Here is a 21,420-nt window from a genome sequence, read left to right on the forward strand (position 1 = left end):
GCCCCTGCTCCTGCCATCCCTGCCTTCCCAAAGCATTCCCCTGGCAGGCGCTGCCTGTCTGCCTCCCTCCTGCATCCCCTCCAGGAGACGTCTGCCTCTTCGGGACCCAGCAGAGCAGCCCTTGGCAGATGTCTTCCCTTGTACCTCGCTGTTGTTTTGCAGATTTATCAATATTATTGTTTTCCTTTATTCCGTAACCTTGGTGTGATTGTGTTGTTATGCTCTCCTGTTAGGTGGCAATCGTGAACCTCCTCCTCCAACAGTATGGTACGCGCTGGTTTGAAAGCTGCAGAGGAGCTGCTGCAGATCTCCCAAAGTCCCCAGGAATAGCACCGCTAGCAAAAGGTTTGTGTGGTGCCGGTGTGGGACGCTGAGCCGGTGATCCCTCTGCCCAACTGCAGAGCTCAGAAGCTTAGCCACAGGAGAAGGCCTTGGGGTTTGACATACTCCCTTGAGCGAGTTCGCAGGGTTTTTTTGGATGGCTTGGAGGCTTCGAAGTTCTCTGCCTCCTGGAGAAACGTGCTACTGTGAGGTTGGCTTTGCACACTGAAATATGTGTGTTCTGCTCCGTGAATCCTCCTTCTTTGCTCATTTTGCTCGCTTCTTCTATCGATGTGAAAATCTCAACCTCCATGTTTTCATAGGCAAGCAAAGAGAGAAAATTGGATTCCAAACTTGGGTACTAAGGCAAGTCCTTTTCCCTAGGATGGAGTAAGGATGGAGGTCTTTATTTTCAGCTTTCCTGGCAAGCTAGTTTGCCGGAGGCTTTGACATAATTTCCTTTAATATACTTTTTGTTATCTGAGAACAGAAATAAAGGGTCAAAACTTTGAATCCGTGTCATTTAAAAATCAGTTCTATTGGCAAGATACTTACCTGGTCTTCTCTAGAATCTGGGTCCAATTTTGCTCTATTTTGAGAAATTGCCGCTTCATGTATCACATGTTTAAGGCTCAATTTTGTGAAGAAATACTTGGAGTAGACGCTTGTGCTCTCATAATAGCAAAGAGCATAAGCTAGTCTTTTGTAGGACTCAAAGATGTGCAAGAAAGCTTCTGAAAATCCAAGAAAAGCGTATTTTGTAACGCTGCAGATACCTCAGATTTATTCTTTCTTGTGTTTTAAAATGCTGCCGCGCCTGAAGATGTGGATAGGTGCTAGGGAGTGAGAATGGAGAAGTCGAGGGCGATTGGCAAGCTCGTTTTTCTTTATATATAACTTGAGCATTCCACATTACAGATGAAATGTCTTCCTTGCGGAAGGATTTGCCTGCCAGAAATTTTGGGAGGCGAGTGGTGCCTAGCTCCCTCCCAGCTGGCATGAGTTTTCCTACCCAAAGGAAGGGAAGTTCAGGTCCGTGCTCTTTGCCAACTGCAGTAATCTGCAGTGTTCCAAAAGTCCTTATCAAGTGCTGATGATGTGGAGCGTATGGATAATCTCTGCTTCCAGGGGTTTCATGCACAGCTGCTCTACCTTGCTGAGGGATGTGTTTGTAAATTACTGCACAGACCTCTGTGGACATTCATATTTGTGGTTTGGTTTAAGAATGAGAACAAGTTCAAGCTAAACCACAGCGAACCACTCTTAAGCCAAGTAAATCTCCACAGTGTTTTGCAGTAGATTAAGCAAAGCAACACCTCCGGGGCTTGTCCGTAGGGATGGCTGAACTAAAGCTCAAAGACCAGTATGTCCTCCTCTTCCTTGCTGAAGTGATTTCTCCTGGCCCAGCTCTGTAAATTGTTCCCCATCACAGCAGCCTGGCAGGAAGGGTTGTGCTTTGTTTTGTTTTAATGTGACGCTTGACAAACTTTTAAACCCAGTGTAAATAATGAAAGCAGCCTTAAATCAGTGGCCTTTTGGGAAGGTGTCAGCCAGCTTCTTTCTTTCTTTCCGCCTTGTCCTGGAGGCCCTCCTCTCTGCCTGCACCCCTGCTCCCACGTCTTCCCCCTTCTTCTGGGCTCTTGCCACCCTCTCCTTCTCCCTGGCTTGCCGCTGGCTTTGGCAGCACTGATGCAGCCCAAGTCGAGTGAGCGTGGCAGGACTTACCTTGCCTGTGGGTTCTCTTTGCCAGGTAGGAACTAGTGCTCTGCTAGCTGATGCTCTTTGGGTTATTTTTCCTCCTCTGCATACAGCATATATCAGTTCACATAAATTTGGGGGTTAAATGGAACATGTATTAAAAGAATAGCTTATTAAGTATTTAGGAAGTCTATATATTGCACCAACTTGAAAATATTTTGATTAAATGGGGGAAGAGCAGTATCCCTGACAGTAGCGAACACAAATGTTCGAGTAATTCTGTGCTGTCAGTTTTCATTATGCATCTCATCAGAGCTTGATTACTGCTGTTGTAGGTCTCTGTGGCGAGCATGCAAGTCCCCGCTTCCCTTCTGGAGGGCTTATAAAGAGAGAGCTGGCTGGGAACACCATTTCTTGTTATGATTTGGATACGATCCTTTTTTCTGTCTTTGGACAGTTTTGTCTCGCATCGTTATCTCATTAAGGACTGCCTCTGTTTGGGATAAGCCCTGCTTGGTTTACCATGCCTTGAGCTGCTGTATTGAAATATTTACTCAAGACCTCTATTATTTAAATTGCTCTGGGTAGGGAGTCATCTCACTTTTCAGGCCTATTTCTCTTGGGCCACCTGTTTACTCCTGGCTTTTTTCCTTCAAGGAGGACTGAATTCTTCAGATGTGACAATCTGTTGAGAAATAGACAGTGATTGTTGCCTATTAGCTCTAGAAAAAAACCCAACCAAACAAAAAAGAAACACTGTAGCAATGTACATTTGAATCTTTTCTGTTGAGGCTTGTGACAAGGGCTGTTTTTGGAGTAGTGATGCATCTGACAGGTTGAAAAGATGTCCCCTGCGTGAGCTTGGTGTCATTTAAATGGTCATGTTTGAACCAGCTCTGTTCTTGGGGACCCTGGGAGAAAGGGATGCTGTCTTCCATCACATTACTTGAAGCACCAGGAGCAGCTCTGCCCACAACCCTGAGAAGGGTGGATTGTGTTGCAGGATGGGAGTGAACAGCTTCTGTCACCTGTCAACTGCCCCTGCCAGCTCGAGCAGGATGTGACCTGAGCTTTCACTGATCCTTCAGACGCAGCCTGGGCAGGAGAGGTTCCTTCCCTGCAAAATAGCACTGTTGTGTTGAAAGCTGTGTTGAAAAAGCTGGTCTTTGTGTATAAAGAGGATCTTGGAGAAGTTAAAATGGAAGCTGAAGTGTCTGCTGCAGATGTTTCTAGCCTTGCTGCATTAGTGTTTTGGGCAGGTGTGGTTTTTGTCACATAAGATGTTCATGCAGATGAGTCTTACAAAGTTTATCCTTGGGGGAAAAAGTACCTGACAAAGTGTTTTTGTTTTTGTTTTGTTTTGTTTTTTTCTTGTAGCTTTCATCATGGGGGACATGAAAACCCCAGACTTTGATGACCTCTTGGCTGCTTTTGACATCCCTGATCCAACTAGCCTGGATGCCAAGGAGACCATCCCGTCAACTGGGGAGGAGAATGAGAATCACCTGAAGTCGTCAGGAATTTGCATAGATGAGAATGTGTCCTTATCCCACTCTTTGCCTCCCTCTGATGCTCCTGTTGTGAGTGTGATAGTGAAGAACACGAGTCGCCAGGAGTCCTTTGAAGCAGAAAAGGAGGGGAATCACCTCGGGACTGGTCTGCTACACAACGGGTTTCGTGGGTCCGATCTGCCATCGGAAGCTCACGCTTTAGTGCATAATTATGGCAAGTTTGAGTCGACTTTTATTAATGGTGACAGCTCAAGAAGTTACTCTGATAAACTGGACCAGTCCAAGTCAGAGCCTTTGCCGACATTTAGTCAGTTTAGCCCAATTTCCAGCCCTGAACCAGAAGATGCATTCAAAGAGAACAGTATTGGTGATAAACCCAAACATGCCCAAACTCCGTATTTTCCACCGCCTTCCATGTATATACCAACAGGAGCATCAGTACTAGATCACTTCAGGAAGGTACCAGAGCCTGAATTAAGCATGTTTGATCAATACTGTAGAAAGGAACAAAAGATGGAAATCCACTGTCAGCCAGAGAATAGGCTGGAAATGAGCAGGAGGGAACAGGACAAAGCAGTGGAGAGGTTTGTGGAGTCAAGGAAGGACTTGGTAGATACCAATAGCTTTCTTGGAGAAGGCTTGGTGTTGGGAGACTTCCCTCACAATAATTTAGGAGAAAGTAAGGGGTCAGTGCCGGAGCTGAACATGTCTTCGTCGGTACCGCCTCGCCAGAGGTTAAAGCCACCTCATTCCAAACTGTCATCCTGCGTGGCGGCGTTAGTAGCTCTTCAGGCCAAAAAGGTTGCGTGTATTCCAAAAGGCGATCAGCCAAATCTTACCAAGGAACCTGGTCCCTTTAGAGATGGGACAAAGGGAAGTCCAAAAATGCCCAAGTCGCCAAAGAGTCCCCGAAGCCCCTTAGAGGTGGTAAGGAAGGCCAGCAAGCAGCCCGAGAGTCCTCGAAGCGTGTGCAGTGACAGCAGTGGGAAAGGCTCTCCTTCCATGGCAGCCGGCTCTCCGCCAGCTATTCCCAAAGTTAGAATAAAGACTATCAAGACATCCTCTGGTGAAATTAAAAGGACTGTAACTAGAATTTTGCCAGAAAATGATGAGTTGGGCAAATCTTCAGAAGAGTCGCCTCTGGAAACATCATCTGCTGAAGAGTTTATCAAATCTTTCCCATCCCCTGACACTAGTGCAGTTATGGAAAGTGAGGCTAGCAAGAATTCAACCAAAAACGGGGCCGCTGTGGCTATCCAGCTGTCAAACGTAACAAGTCCTTACGCAGATGGTATGAAAGCAGATACCGCCGCAAACAGCACGTGTGCCGTGTCCTTATCTCCGCTGCCAAACTGCGGCGGCGGTGCTATTAAAGTAGGCGTGAAGAGGCAGCAGCAGGGGATCGTGATGCAGCCGTCCAACGTGACCACCTCCAGCCTTCTTCCCAAAGCCGTGCACTTGGCAAATCTCAACTTGGTCCCGCACAGCGTTGCTGCTTCTGTCACGGCCAAGTCATCCGCGCAGCGGCGAAATCAGCCTCCCGTGACACAGATGTCTGTGCCGCTGGTGCACCAAGTCAAGAAAGCTGCTCCCGTCGTCGTGGAGGCATTTAATAAAGTACTACACAGTGCCAATCCGGTGCCAATATATACTCCAAACCTTAGCCCTCCACCTGACGCCAGTATTAATTTACCTGCCTCTGGGTATTGTTGCCTGGAATGTGGGGACTCGTTTGCCTTAGAGAAAAGCCTGACTCAACACTATAGTAGACGAAGCGTTCATATTGAAGTCATGTGCACTCAGTGTTCAACTACGTTACTTTTTTTTAATAAGTGTAGCTTGCTTAAACATGCAAGAGATCATAAGAGCAAAGGATTTATCATGCAGTGTTCTCAGCTGCTAATGAAACCAATTTCTTTCGACCAAATGTTTTCACCTTCTTCTCCAAGCTCTTCAGCTTCTCTGGCTCCTCAGACTTTGCACTCACCCTCTCCTTCGTGTAAGTCCAGTGCTGCTTCAGGAGGTGGGGTAGGAATTTCTGCTAACACTCAGCCAGCCTTGCCTCTCTATGTGGACCCATTGAGACTAATCCGTCACGGACTTAAGTGTTTAGAGTGTAACAAGCAGGCGCAGGATTACGTTGCTTTAGCAGCTCATTACCAGAGAACTTCAGAAGATAATGAGAGACTGGTAAGTTATCATTTTGATGTTATTAGTTAAATCTCTCTGAGTCTAAAGAGATTGTCCTCTAGGGGAAAAAACAGGCATCATAGTGGCAAATGAGTCACTTTGCCTAAGAAAGTGCTTGTGGGGAGGATTTGGGCTACGCCTGAGCCCAGACTGCGTGCATGAAGAAGACTTCTGGGGTTGTTTGTTTGCCCTCGTTTTACCCTTTGCCAGCAAAAAGGGTAGTGAGGAGGGTATGCAGGTCCTTGAGCATCCAAGTGAGGTGCTGGAGGTCACTTGTGTGAGGCGTGCAAGAGTGCTGGGAGGGGAAGGACCTGTGGAGCACTACCTGAAACGAGTTTTTGTGCTCCAGGCATGGCTAGAGGAGATCTGACACAATTTAATTTTACCTTTCCTAGTACTTGGGCCAAAAATTTTCTGTGGGACACTTTGAACGTTGAGTGCTGGTTTTACTGTTAGCTGGTGAAGTGTGTACTGGGACAGGACTGGCTGAGAGGCGAGCAGTACGGATGTGGGGTGGAAGGCTGGTTTTGGCTATTTTTGCCTGTTGGGTTGGAGAGGGCCGAGTCGGTGCCATGTTTCCATAGGAGGGCTCAAAGAGTGGCTTCCTGCCTTGCTCCAGTGCTGCTCTGCTCAGGTTTCCACCGCCTTTGCGGGCATCCCTTGTAGGTGTGGACGAGGGGTCCGAATCCCCTTTGAAACTCCAGCTTAGGTTTCTGCTGATGGAGAGGAGGAGATACTCTTTGTGTACCAAGACCATACACTTCGTTTTTGTTTTTTATTTTGCAAGATACGGTCAACCTGTATAAACCAACCTGAAGTTGAACAAGGGCAGGACTCCTTTCTCCTTGTATCTTTAGATTAGGTGAAAGCTTTCCACGCCGATCTGGCTGCCAGCAGAGCTGCCAGGATTCCAGTGCAGCCTCCTCCACAAGCTCCACAGAGGACTCTGTGCCAACACGAGACATTCGGGGAGATGGCTGCCAGTTTCTGCCATGCCACTGTAGTACCTGCGTGCTCCACCCTCCCTTCGCTTGTTAAATGGCTTGCAGGAGTATTGAGGTCACTGTGGTCCCGTTTAGATGCTTTGTTATCATTCTCTTAAATTCATCAGCAACAAAAACCAAAATAGATTACGGCTGAACGGCTTTTATGTCGTGAAAAGTGGTGAGGCCGGAAGGGATTGGCGCAGCTGTGTAATCGGGTTTCTTGCCCGAGGCAGACCAGCGAGCACTGAGCTCTGTCAACACTGTCACTTACTTTTCAGCTATAATGCATTTTTAGGAAATGTCAGCAGTCTGGAATTAAAACCTTCAGGTGAGGGGATACTGTGAGTGCTCTGAAGTGAGCTGAAGTGTTAGTCAGTCACATTAAAAATGTATTTCCTATTTTTGTTGTGGGATTATCAATTCAAGAGCTCCCTAAAGAGAGAAGGAATGTCTGATAGTAAGTATTTTTAGCCTGCAATCAAATAATTTGTTCTGTAACTTAACCAAGAAAAGAGATTAAGCCTCTCGCTTCAAGTTAGGTCTGCTAGATGGATGTGAGATGATTTTTGTAGTGTTTTTCTGAATAGGAGCATTGGAAAAAGAGGCAACATTAGAGCTTGTAAAACCATCTCCTCCCTGTATGATCTTCCCATGCTTATCCTCGGTGGGATGCATGCCTTGCTCTGGGAATCCTTTTCCACTGTATCTGCTGTCCTCCAGACTGCCCGGTGGTGCTCCATGCTGTTCCCAGAACATCTGTTTCAACAAAGCTATTACACTTCTGAAGGAAATAAGAGTTGTGCCCATATGCCTGTAATTGTGTGCCTCCAGATTTAGCAGTAGCTAATGGAAACCATCCCTCTGCCTTCTACCAGTACCCGGCGTATTTGGGTGTCACTGGACTGAGAGGTAAAAGAATGGGTGAAATCTGGTGGTCCCTGCATTAGATGGGTACCACGCTCAGTTTCTAGGAGCGGTCCAAGGGAGATGGTGTGGATTGCCTTGGCATCATGTGTTGCACTTGGGTAGCACGCTGGGTAGCTCCTGTTGGTAACGAGGCCTAAGAAGCTGAAGGTTTGGTATATCAGAGGTGTTAATGAACGTGAGTCTGATGTTAAACACGGTGTGAGAAGGATGTAGGTAAGGCTGTTGGAGTATGCATCATAAGCTCCTAAAACAGGAAAACATGAACCAGCCAAACCCATTCTGAGAAGATGCTGTGGGTATCCCTGACTCTGCAGTAATGAAGCTGATTTCTTGGGTCAGAAAAAAGGGGAATGTTGGTAGGAGCTGGAGATGATCAAGTGACTGATCTCACAAAGGTTTCCTTAGGTGGTAGAAGCGGTTGAAAACTCTAGTTCCCATCTCCAGAGTTGTGCCAGGTCACTTGTTTTTTGGGGCAGTGGTGGAAATTGCATCGCTGGTGCCCACTGTGTTATGGCTTACAGCTTATCATCTGTGACTGTACAGGTGCCTGGTAACCAGTTTGTCCCAAAAAAGGGGATTCTTGGGAAGGATAGATGGATAGATAAGGGAAAGGGCATCTTTGGCTAAAGACAAAGGATAAAAGTGATTTATCTGCAGCACCTGGATTTGTACTAGAAGATTGAGACCCCTGACCTATGGAAAATAAGCTAACTGGATTTTTGACCAATGTTCTTACAAGTGTTTCTGTTAAATGACACCAAATATGGATTACTAACCGTGGCGTGCACATCTAACGTGACCATAACTTGAGAAACGGAGCTGACTTTGAAGTCCTCAGTTATAGTGAGTTTAACTCGAACACCTTTTTAGACCTGATATGTAATGGGACTGTCACCTTGTTAAGAAGTAAGGTTTGATCCAACAGGGTTGATGGAGAAAAGAAATAGCAGGAAAAACACTTATTTTTCAATATGATGTTTTCAGTTACCCAGAAGCTGAGGGGCAAACAAGCTGCAGTAAGAGGCAGGAATGATTGGATTGGAGAGAGGAACAGCCTAAGCTGGCTCTGCTCCATGAGGAAACTTATCCTGTGTTGATACTTAAGACTTCTCACTTTAATTGGAATTTCTTGCCGTGACTTTGTGAATTACTTTGACATCTTCACGCTTCCTGTAGGGGTTTAAAAGGTGATTGTTGGGTTTTTCTGTTTGTTTGTTCCAGTTGGTGGCTTGGGACATACTTGGTCTTAGATTTCTGAATGACCTTGGGTAAAGCCTGTATTAATAGGCTGTATAATGGGTAAAGGAGTTTCCTAGGTGTGGCCAAAATGAGAATGACATGGCTGGGTCACAGTTTTGGAGGAAGGAAGATAGATATGGATGTGGTCTGGACAGCAGGGAAAGGAGGAGATTTGGAGCAAGAAAGGAAGAGAGGGGAGCAGTGCTGTGGTTAAGAAGGTGGAGTGGCAAGACCTTTAGAAAAATGATTGAGAGCTTGACCTTAATATTACATTTTGGACTTGTAGCAGCCACATGATTGCAGTTGTTCAAAGCACAGCAGGGAAGTCCTACCTGGCTCATTTTTATATAGAATATACATAAGATGAAGGCAGTTCGTCTCAGCCAGATACCACAGTGGGGTCTCTCTGGCTTACTGGGAAGACACAGGCTTTGTGAACTGTGAGCTAATCCACTTCAGAAAGAACTGGATTTACTGGACGTATGTTTTGAGTGGGTCATCTTAACAGATCACAGTTACTTTGCCTTTTTTTGGAGACTAGTGAGGCCAATTCTGCAATTTTGCAAGCTTCTGAATTGAGTCCCGTGATAGGATATGTTTATGGCTTTTCAGTCGCAAGACTGCAAGAAGCAAACAGTATATGAATTTGAATATCTGGTAGGTTGGATTTTCTTCAGCCTAGAAGCTGTGCTGCATGTAGGCGTTATGCCTGTCCAGATGTTCAAGAGCCGGTAGCAGATGTTTGTAACTTCAGGTCTGGTTGGTCTGACTACATCAGTGTTATGTTTTAGAGCAATATTTTTTTGGGGGAAAAAAGGGTAGTTAAATAGGTGTAGTTTATGTCAAATTGATCTGATATACATCTTCTGTAATGTGTTTTTGGAGTAGAGAAATTAGTAGGTTCTAATCTTGACGTTCAATGAGATGGTTGTTAGAGTGCCATGTGGGGAATGGCTGTACTGAAGAAATCGAATTATGAGGTCGGAGCAGGATGAGGTAAGAGGGAGGTGACTGCAGCTGGGGACAGGTTGCTGCTAAGACCTCCCGAGGGATGGCTTCAGGATACCTCTGCAGTTAATGTTTGTATTAAGGACCTTGGAGGATGAATGTGTAGATAAAATTTGATGAACCCATAGAGTAAGAAATCGTAGGAAACTGGGAGTATTACAGGAGGACCTGGAGGATCTTGAAGATTGAGTAGGAATGGGATGACATAACTGAAAAGCAGAATGTGTGTGGCTTGCTCACGAGAAGACTCTGAATGACCAAGATGACACGGCTGTGCAGGGAATTTATGTTAACCTGCCGTACCAGTCAGCGTTGCGTTAATACTCCCTGTTCCTGCCAGAAATAACCTAGCTGGAGAAGAGTGTATTGTTTCGTTTATCAGGGATAAACCGGAATAAGTGAAGGAATAATGACCAGAGAAATGGAAAGATGGTCTCTTGAGGGGAAATTAAAAAAACTTTGAGTTTAGCTTGGCAAAGACCTGGTAAATTAGGGTGGGTCTCCTTCAGTGCTGAAGCAGACGCAGTATTAAGGTGAGGGTTGTGGCACTTTTTTTCCCACCAGAAACTAAATCTGCTAAAACGAGGTGCTTCCTGTCCTTGCAGGGATCGCCCCAGGGAGTTCATCAGCATTAGACAAGTTTTTGTAGCCTTTTCAGGGCTAGGCCCAAGTTACAGGAGGTGAACAAACCCCATGCAGCTCTTGGTACCTTCATGTTAGATGTGCTTTTCCTTAAAGAGTGAGAGTGGGTACAGAGGACACTCCGGTGTGATGTTTGTAGAAAAGAGCTGTTTAAATTTAGGGACAACAATGATGCAAGGACAGACTGAAATGGATTTACACAGAAAATTGGAGAAGGATCTGTAATCACCAGAGGAGTGAATTCTGGAAGAGGCTTGCAGCAGAAGTAACAAACAAAAGGCATAAACGGATTTTGAGACAGAGCTTACATGTTTTTTTGGCAAGGACAGACCAGTGCACAATAACGTGCAAGAATTCAAAGTACTTCCTGACGCTCTTGGGCATAATTGTCCAGCTACTGGTAACCAGAGATGTTGTGTAGGGTTTTAGGTCTTTTTTGACTTGACCACCCAAAATCCATCATGGTAGTTAGGAACTTGAATAAAGTACAAAATGTAAACTAAGGACCTCTGATTTTTTTCTTGCACCTTTGTGCTTTTGTTCTCTCCCCTCCTTTTCTTCTTCTGTCACCCTTTATTTATCCAATCAGAATTTCTCAGTGAGACGTGACATATCCTGTTTACGCGCCACCTACGCTGGAGTTATTTAAAAGCAATTTTATTGCTGCCTTTTTAATTCTTCCTTCCCTCTCTTAAATCAATGCTTTATAATTTATTGGCTAAAACTTGCCAGAAGCTAGTAGGACCACATGCTGCACTGGTAATTTCCCAGCAGCCAAGTATCAAGCGAGAAAGACAGCAGCCATATCTCTGCTATTTTTCTCTCCCTTCCTCCCCCCTTCATGTTCATGTTTTAATTTAGAAAACAAGGGGATTGAGAATCAACAAAAATTCGCTTGGCCCCATAAAGCACTACTTTCTCTCACAAACCAAGGGTGATTAATGCAGTCCTTAGGTACTAGCAAGGACGGATTTTGTTTTATATGGAAATTTTCCTTCTGGATTTCGTAGAGACAAAGGGATGGAGGATGTTGTGATGAAAGCATGTTGAGGGAATGGAGCTCCAGGCAGGGATTGCTGGGAGCACAGACAAAGAGATGAGTGGCAGGATAGGAAGGAGAGGCTGCACCCTGAGACCAAAACAGAGCATCGGGGTGATGGTGAGGAGACACCGGGGAAGAAGAAAAGCTAGGGTGTGGCTCCATGGTTGGCTTAAATCGGTGTTTGATCTGCTGCCAATCCCACCCTCTCCTTCTTCCCACCCACGCTTGCTTGCCTGGCCATGGTGGTCTTGCAGCCCACAGGGGGTAACACCAGTTTGGGAAAATAGTGCAAACTGCGGGCCAAAACGTGGCTGAGAGCAGGAAAGAGGGGACAACTGGAGGCAAAGGCAGAGTCTGTCTTGGGTAGGATGCAAACTGAGGCTGGAAGCTTGTGCCTTCTGGCATGAAGAAGGCGGCTTCTACTCCCCTGTTCTTCCATGTGTGCACCATTGATGCTGCCGAGGGCAACCTGGAGAATGTCAAAAGTGACTGCAGAGCTCTGGGCAATGGGCATGAGAGCCCAGGTGGTGGTTTGCTCAGTCCTGCTGGTGAGGGGAAAGGGTGTGAGGAGGACGTGGCCTTCTGAAGTGTCTAATGCTAGCCAACCCAGCGGGGCATAAACACTCCAGGAGGTTCCTGGGCAGCACTGATAACAACTTCCTGAGCTAAGTGATAGGGAAGCCAATGAGGAGAGGTGCTCTGCTGCACCTCATAGACACCAGCAAGGAAGGGCACTCTGGGGCTGTGAAGGTCAAAGGCAGCCTTGGCTGCAGTGACCAGGAGTTGGTCGAGTCCAGAGTCCTGAGGACAAAAGTCAAGATCACAGTGCTGGACTTCAAGAAAGTAGACTTTTTGGCCTCTTTAGAGATCTGCTTGAAACAGTCCCATGGGATAAGGCCCTGAAGGGAAGAGAGGTCCAAGAAAGGAGGTTGATATTAGACGACCACCTCCTTGAGGCTCAAGAGCAGTCCATCCCATGCATAAATGCCATGATGCTTGCATGGATGAACCTTTGGCAAAACTCAAAGAGGGAGTGTACAGAAGGTACAGGGACAAGTAACCCAGGAGGCATGTGGGGGCACTGAGTATGTAGGAATGATGTAGGAAAGCCGAAGACTATCTGGAATTGAATCTGGTGGAGAATGTCAAAGCCAACAAGAAGGTTATTTTTAAGTGGATAAGTAGCAAAACAAAGACTTAGGAAAATGTGGGCCCACTGCTGAATGGGACAGGGGACTTGGTGGCACAAGACATGGAAGAAGCTGAGGTACTGGACACCTTCACCTCACCTTACTATAGCAAGACCAGTCTTCAGGAATCTAAGGACTTGAAGACTGGGACAAAGGTCTGGAGCAGGAAGATCAGGTCAGGGAATACTTAAACTAGACATGCACAGGTCCATGGGTCCTGGTGAGATGCACCCATGAAGGCAGAGGGAGGTGGCAGTGAGGCCACTACTGATAATCGTTGAATGATTATGGTGATTGGGAGAGGTACCTGAAGACTGGAGGAAAGCACATGTCACTCCTATCTTTGAAAAGGGGCAGGAAGGAGGATCCATACAAGTACAGGCTGCTCAGCTTCACCTTTTTCCCTGGGGAGGTGATGAAGCAGCTAATCCTGGGAACCATTTCCAGGCACTTGAACGTGAAGGTGATCAGGACAGATAACGAGGGGGAGGTCATGCTTGACCAAGCTGATAATATTCTATGAAGAAAAGGTAGTCTTGGTAGATGAGGAGAGAGAGCACTGGGTATTGTCTACCTTGACTTGAGTCAGGCTTTTCGTGTTGTATTCAATAGGCTCCTCGTAGAGAAGCTGATGAAGTATGGGCTGGATCAGCAGACAGTGAGGTAGATTGAAATCTGACTGAATGGTTGGGCCCAGGGGATGATTATCAGTCGTGCGAAGTCTAGTTGGAGGCCAGTAACTAGCGGTGTACCCCGGGGTCAGTACTGGGTGCAGTCCCATTCAGTATCTTCATTAATGATCTGGATGATGGGGCAGAGTGTACCCTCCGTGAGTTTGCAGATGACACAAAACAGGCAGGAATGGCTGATAAGACAGAGGGTTGTGCTGACATCTGGTGTGACCTTGGCAGGCTGGAGAAATGGGCCAACAGGAACCTCATAAATTGTTGCTAGCAGGTCAAGGGAGGTGATCCTCCCCCTCTGCTCGGCACTGGTGAGGCCACAGCTGGAGAACTGTCTCCGTTGCTGGGTTCCCCTGTACAAGAGAGACGTGGACATACTGGATAGAGTCCAGCAAAGGACCATGAAGATGAAGAAGGAGCTGAACTACCTCATTTATGAGGAAAGCCCGAGAAAGCTGGGACTCTTCATTCTGGAGAAGGCTCAGGGGGATCTTATCAGTGTTTATCAACACCTGATGGGGGAGTAAAGGTGAAGCAAAGTTCTTTCCAGTGGTGCCCAGAGGCACTGGGCACAAACTAAAACACAGGATGTTCCCTCTCAACCTCAGGAAAGACTTTTTCATTGTAGGGTTGGCTGAGTGCTGGCACAGGTTGCCCAAAGAGGTCGTGGAGTCTCCATCCTTGGATGGTGAAGCCATCTGCTCACATTCCTGGACAACCAGCTCTAGGTGGCCCTGCTTGAGCAGGGGCTTGGCCCAGGTGACCTCTGGAGGTCCTTTCCAACCTCGGCCATTCTGTGGCTGCCCCTTGGGTGGCAGGCACTCATTAGATTGGCATCAACCAGTATGAAATCCCAGGAAGCAAGAATCCAGAGGTAATGATGGGGCCTGAGAAACTGTTGGGAAAGGGTGAGTGGAGGAGTTTACTGTGTATCTTCCCTCTGGAGTGGGGTTGAAGTTTTTTGGGTGGGATTAGCAGGTAAATGATTGGTCAAGTAAGAAGGGAATCAGTGAAGAATCCAAGTGATTGGTGAAGATCATAACAGCTTTGGGCAGCGACGGGTCCATCTTGGAGCTGGCTCTGTCTGACACGGGAGCAGCTTCTGGTGTCTTCTCGGGGAGGCCACCCCTACAGACCCCCACTACCAAAACCTCGCCACGTAAACCCAGTACAGCGGCTCAGAAGAAAAGATGTGGAAACTGAAATTCTTGAAATTACAACTGAGATCATAAAGAGAAAAGTGCTACAGGCTGAGAAAATTCAGAATTAAGCTTATTTGATGCAACATTGTCTAAGATATGTGATACTAATGTTTTTTTCCATTGCAATTCTACTTTGTTTCCTAAAACTGTCAAGTTTCTAGGTCTACATTGACACTGTAACCAGGGATTTTTCCACATACACAAAAATGTATTTTGTGTTTATTGAACAGCCTTAATTTCCAGGGAGTAAGGTTTTAGTTGAATGCATTATTGAGGCTTAAGCACTCTGGTGTCTTGGAATGATTTAGATGTGTATGTGTAGGAGTCAGTCTTGGTGAAGGTCTGAGGAGGACGCCAGGTTTGGGAGTGTTGGGCAGTGAGCAAGGTGCAGGAATACAAATGAGAGTGAACAAGGTCAGCAGGAGGAGGTGGATGAATAGAGGTGAGAGGGAGTAAGCTGGAAGTGGTAGAAGAGAGGATGGATGGGAGAAGTTTTGGGATGAAGGGTGTCTTGTGGTCATGTGTTTTAAGCTGAAGGCCAAGCGGACTCCCTCAGTGGCATTGGCTCGTTAGGCTAACATCTTAAAATAGGCAACTCTAACCGAGGAAATGAAAAATATCTGCTGTGCTTGGGTATGACAATATAAAAGTGTTAAGAGTTAATTAGGATAAAAAGTCTACATTAGGGCTGGACTTGACACATATTCTGTCACTGAAACTTGAATGTGCTAGTTTCAGGCTATTAGTTGAGTTCTAGATTTTTCTTAAAATTAATAATCTTGAGTGTCTGTTGGAGAGTTTTTTATTCTATAAGTTGAACATGCTAATGCAATGATGCCTATTCATTTGAAGAGAGCCAGGGGAGGAGTATAGTTTAGTTATCACAGTGACAGCAAAAGAGATTCTCTGCTTGCCACATCTCATATTGGTAAAACTCGGTGTAGCAGCATTGTAACCTGGATGGTTGAAATAAACCAAGTCCAAAATAATTCTGGATCTTGACTGTAGTATGGCCCAGCAAACAGCCGTACCAGTGGGAGGTGGGGAAGCGGGGAGCACAGCTTTGCAGAGATAAAGGTGTTGAGACCAGCTGTGCTGCCAGGGCCAGCACATGATGCCTCTACACACTGGAGCATCTACACTGAAGGAGGCAGGTTCCTGGCATTTATCCCAGTGAGGCAGTAAGTGGAAGCTAATGTGAAGTTAAAGGTTAACTTTAAGTAGTAATTTGCCACTTTTTTTTTTTTTTTAATAGCAGAAGCATCCTGCTAATTTCTAACTGTAATCCCTTGGCTGCAGAAGTATCAGCTGCCCCTGCAGCTCTGCCTCAAGTAGAAAGATTAAAGCTTGCAAAAGGCTGGATTTGGGAAGAACTGGGGCTGTGGGGCACTGCTGGTGGGGGATTTTTGGTTTGAATATGTAAAGGACAAGCACTTTTTAAAACATTTGCATTCTGAAAATATAATTTCTGTTCCCCTCTAACTGTTTCACTCTGAGTCCTTAGTAATTTTTTCTTTTTTAATTTAGAGATTGTTAGGCTTATGAATCTTTCCTCTTTCATAGCCCCGAACCTGTGCCTTAGGGTCAGCGTAACCCTATGTTTTTAGCTGAAGCTACATGATGAACATACCAAGGAGGACCCTTGTAGTCCAGGGGCATCTCTTAAACAGATGTGAACTTCATCAACGCCACTTAACCCTAACAGCAAAGGGACTCTAAAACAGGTGGGAAGTTTCTTTGCTTGTGCTGGAGCCGGTTCCCTTTCCACTTGCGCGCTGGGAGTAAGTGAAAGCGAAGAGGTTCGTGCCCCGAGTTCACCTTTCAGGTGTGCGTTGCTGGGGATCGTGCCCTTGCTGCTCACAGGTTTTATCTGAGTGAGAAAATCGGCCACAGGAATTTTGTGAGAGAAGACAGGAACTTGCTCTGGCTCTGATGTGGGGCACTTTGTGCCGCTGGCGCTTAGGAGAAAACACGCTCATGAATGTATCAAATTTGGTACCGAGTTGTGGAGTCAATCCTTTCAATGCAACAGAGAGCTTAACAGTGCTGCCTCTACGCAGGCACTCTCTAGAGAAGAAGTGTGCGTTAAGTATAAATTTCCTGATTTGCAAACACCCCTCTAGCCACAGGGTTGGGATAATAGACGAACATTTTTGGAGTGGTATGTTTTTTCAACCTTCACCTCAGTGAGCGTTTTAATATTTTTCCCCTTCTGAAGAAGCTAATAAGTAAAAATGGGGAAAAAAAATCCAGTATTCTGAAATGGCAGAGCTTCTGAGCATTTGTGTGTGACTTCTGGAAGAAAAGCCCAAATGAAATGTGGCAGGCAAGCCAGAATTAAAGAAAACTTGTAATAAATATCTCTTGATTAAAGTGTAGGTGATGGGAGTATATGAAAAACACAGACATTACACAACTCAAAATCATACCCTGGTAACATGCTTTAGAAATAACTGACTAATGAATGTCTCAAATTGCTGCCAGACTTCTTTGAAAAGTCATGGAAAACTCAGAGAGAGATAAAAATGTGACATCTGGAACCAAGTTACTGTTTCTCATATAAAGCAGGAGAGTTGCAAAAGAAAAAAAAGAGTCACTCCGTTTCCAAGATGAAGCCTCCAGTGGGGGAGCCCACACTCGGCTGCCCATTTGCTCCTGGTAAATGCAACAGCTCCTGGTGTAACTTGGATGAGTGGACCCTCCTGTAATAACCCTGGGCAGGACTTTTGGCCTTGCATCTTCTGCAGGTGTTAAGAAAAGGATGAGCGTAAAGATGCTAGTTACATAGATTTTTTTTTTTTTTTTGCCCTCCACTCAACATTTTTCAGATCTACTACATTCCTTGGTGGATTTAGTGGAAAAACACAACTTGCCATTTTATCACTTGGTCACTCACTCCTGTATGGTCTTTTGGCAGTTCTCTGTGGTCAGCCCTTACTTATCCTGCGTCATGATCATCCGACTTTGCTGTCTCACTGCTCGTTTCCCTTTCCCAGATACTTTGAGACTGTTTTGAAGAGCCCAAATCTCAGCAGAACTTCCTGGGGACCTTCCTCCGTCAGAGAACTGACTGTTTATTCCTTTCTTCTAACCACTTATTTATCTATGCAAAAACCTTCCTCTCCTATGCTGTGGCAGTTTGGTTTCCTTAAAATCCTTTAGCAAAGGGTATTGCAAAACTGTTTTGGAAATCCAGGTAGCCTGACCTGTCTGCAGGTCACATCTTCCTTTACCCACGTGGTTGTTGACTGCTGGAGAGCTCGGATGGGTTCGTGAAGCAGGAAGGGAGAAGCTGTGTTGACTTTTTCCAAGTACAGAAGTAATGCTGCTTAAAGATGACAGTTTTCCTTATTCTTACTAATTTGCCTTTGTGACTCACTGCTCTTCATTTGTCTGTTTACTCCCTAACTTCTTGTCTCTCCCATGGGATGATCTGAACTCGAAGGCTTGGGCTGGTTTTTTTTGTGCCCCTCCCCACCCTGCAGAGCGTGGTGTCGGCGTGGGAACCCTTCCAGCTTCTTCCCCAGCATCCGCAGACGCAATAAATTCATTTAGCCTTATCCTTGCCGAGTCTTGCTTTTTATTCCCCTATCGTGCGTACACACTCGCTGGCAAGCTTCCTGCTTCTTGCACAACCAGGAGAAGATAACCGCTAGTTTTGATACCTCTTCCTAGCTGTCCCCTGAACTTTTTTCCCCTATGTTAGTGTATTTTTGGTCCTTGCTGAGCCTTTTGACATAACGAGGGAGGTGACAGGAGCTCGCTGCTCCTCTGCCGTAGCCTGCACACTCCCAGGCAGCAACACCCAGGCATGGAACCCATTAATATCGGGTAATTTTAGCATGTTTTGGACCCAGCACAGGCACACACAGCAGTAAAAATTCAGATTTTTAACATGCCAGGGTGCCTTTGAAGCAGTGGGTATAGCATGCTGTGGAGGAAGAGGTGAGCCCCAAACTGTCTCTTTACTGCCTTAAAATCAAAACTAAACTGGCTTTGACCAGGCAGGATCTGAGGACAAAATGTTTTTCACTAAGCTACAGGGGCAAAGGTGCTTTCAACTTGTGGTTGTGCTGAGTCTGCTTTAAATACTCAACAGGGCCAAAGTGAGAGGAGTCCTGTTTTAACAACTCCAAAGTGTTTAAATTTCCTGTTGCGAGTGGAAACCTTGTTAGGAAAAAAAAAAAAGCCATAAAAGACAATAAAACTGCCCTGAACATTTAATTTCTTCTTGCAGCTCTTACTTGGAGATTTGCGAGAGGTTTGGAGAATGTATGGTCCTGCTCAGTTCCTCACGGAGAGGTCCTGGGGGCATTTCTAGTTCTTGTTTTCCCCTTCCCATTTATATTTCACAGGCTCAGACCACGGCTCAATAGCATTGTTGTTCTTTGCTGTAATTAGGGGACTTGTCCAGCATCTGGGGAAGGGCTGAAATACTCCTGAGTTTATTTGAATTGCATTTGGGTGCACGCATGGGTCCTACAATAGGGTTTCTTCCACCCATTTCTCACTTTCCTGGGGAAATCTTTCCCCTCTAAATGTAAGTTGCTGCATGTCCCAAATCATGTGTCCGAGGCTTTTTATGTGTTTGGCAGTTTCTGCAGCTTCCCTCTTTGAGACCCTAAATTTTTATCCACTCCACCCCCCTTTGCCCCAAATCTTTTCAGATTTGTCATGGCTTTGCATTTTATTGTAAATTATGTTTTCTATTACCTGCAGTGTTTTTGACAATTCCTTGATGGATGTTATATAGTGGAGCACCACAGAGATGGTTCGTGAAATAGAAATAGTATAGGAAACGGACATGGGCCTTGATTTTATTTCATTTTTTTGGTCAGGTTTAGGAGGTTCTATCCCAGGTTTCTACCCTGGTTGCCAGCAGTGAAGACGGTACCACTTGGTTTGGTCCATCTGTGCGAGCACGTGCGATGTTAAAAGCTTTGTTTCACAATGTAGACATACCCCCTGGTACAACTTCTCACCGTCTCTCATCTAATGAGCCCCGTGACTTTCTTTAACCATAGGGGAAGAAATTATGTCGTTTCATTACCTGATTTGATAATCCATAATTAGCTGCTTGCTGTAGTTCATTCTTAAGCTAGAGTTAGGAGCAGAGGAGTAATTTTTCATGGGTTTATTAATGACAGAACAGCGTTTCAGCTCCTAGAGGGCACAAGGCTAGAGGGCTGGTATCTACTGCAGCTCTACTTCTGCTTAGGCATCAGGTAATGTGCATTCTACAGAGAATGAGTAGCTGCTCCTGGACTTTGAAGGAATACAGAAGAGTCGAGACACCTGTGAAGGGGAGCAGAGGTTTGACAGCTGGTGAAAATCAGACAACAGATCCATTTAAAAAACTTTACATCTCAAGTAAATGATGATTGTTCTGCAAAGCAGTATTGATAGTAAGTGTAGCCCTTTAACAGGTAGGGAAGAAAGATGGATTTCATAGAGGGTGCAGGAACAGGGAGAGAACAAGTCTTTGCATCATTTCTAGTTATCAAGAGGTTTCTATAAGGCTATAGCACACATAGTTTGTGGTCTTTGAAAGCTCAGGTTTCATCTGGTCCAAAGAAATTCTGCAAGAGGCAGAACTGTGGGTTTGGTGGGGAAGACAGCTGCACTTCAGGACTGAACTGCATTCAGCAGTAAAGATTTTGAGTCAGGATTTAATGGAGTTTTCCTGCTTACTTTGGGTGATTTTGGTGCGAGCGTATTGAGAAGAGTGCCTTCCTTCTCAAGTGCCTTAATGCTGAAATGAAAGCAGTGACAAAGCAGAACATCTTCAGAGCTAATAGGTGAAAGATTGAGTTTTCTATTTTTAAGGGAAAAAAAGGAAATTAACCACAGAGGACATGGTTTAAGAATGGATACTGTCATTGGGAATGGCTAATTTTGGAAGTGGTTAGGGCGTTGTGGAAAAAGATGATGAGCTTCATAGAGTTAATGCTAATACTAGAGGAAGGTGCTGGAGCTTCCTCTGAACATGAAAGTTTTCTAGGGTGAATTGGGGGTGGGAAGCAAATAACTAACTCATGTCATCTTGCTTTCCTCAGACGTGTCAAGTGTGCCAGATGATGCTCCCTAACCAGTGCAGTTACTGCGCTCACCAGAGGATCCACGCTCACAAGTCTCCGTACTGTTGCCCGGAGTGCGGAGCCGTCTGCCGCTCTGCCTATTTCCAAACTCATGTCAAGGAGAACTGCCTGCATTACTCCCGCAAAGTTGGATTCAGGTTTGTGTGGCTCCAGAGGATCCGTGCTGAGATGGCAAGAGAGAATGGAAAACTTGGGTTTAGATCTGTGGAAATGCGTGTTTCTTAGAGCAGAAACAAAGAGGATGTAGCCCAGGCCTGGCATGGTTTTCTGCATGACAAAACACATTTGAAATGGAGAAATACTAAATGGATTTAAGAGGAAGTTTCTAAGAGTAGAAATGATTTTGAGGCAGCTTTAAGCTGAAAGACGCTTGTGTTGACTTCAGGTTGCAGGCAGGCATCTCAGGATTGATATTTACAGCAAAAAGATTGCAAATCTTAATCCTCTAAATGTCTTCAAGTTTTAAACTTATATTTATGTCAGTTATAATGGACCGAGGGATGTGTGCCTTCAGGAGAAGGGCATAGATTATCTTCTTGTATGTCCCTACAAGTCTCCAAACACTTCTCATGAACTGAGGCAGATGGAGGAAGGCTCCCAAGGTTCTGGATGCGGTGGGGGGTGTGTGTTGTCTTTTCTCCAACAAAATTGATTGCTTTAATAAAAAACATTACTTTTCCCTA

The 21,420-nt window shown here is 45.5% G+C and overlaps 1 protein-coding gene across 1 annotated transcript in view; it reads left to right on the forward strand.

Moving 5' to 3' along the window:
- Positions 1-238: 238 nt before the first annotated feature.
- Positions 239-21,420, forward strand: part of ZNF592 (zinc finger protein 592) — a 37,883-nt gene continuing 16,701 nt past the window's right edge. Inside the window, exons 1-3 of the mRNA XM_010160679.1 lie at positions 239-345; positions 3,397-5,720; positions 20,696-20,874. Of these exons, the coding sequence (XP_010158981.1) occupies positions 3,405-5,720; positions 20,696-20,874 (2,495 nt within the window). The 5' untranslated portion in view covers positions 239-345; positions 3,397-3,404. The remainder of the gene's footprint in view (positions 346-3,396; positions 5,721-20,695; positions 20,875-21,420) is intronic.

Source organism: Eurypyga helias, unplaced genomic scaffold (genome assembly GCF_000690775.1).
Source record: "Eurypyga helias isolate BGI_N326 unplaced genomic scaffold, ASM69077v1 scaffold13641, whole genome shotgun sequence".
In the NCBI taxonomy this organism is placed as follows: Eukaryota; Metazoa; Chordata; class Aves; order Eurypygiformes; family Eurypygidae; genus Eurypyga; species Eurypyga helias.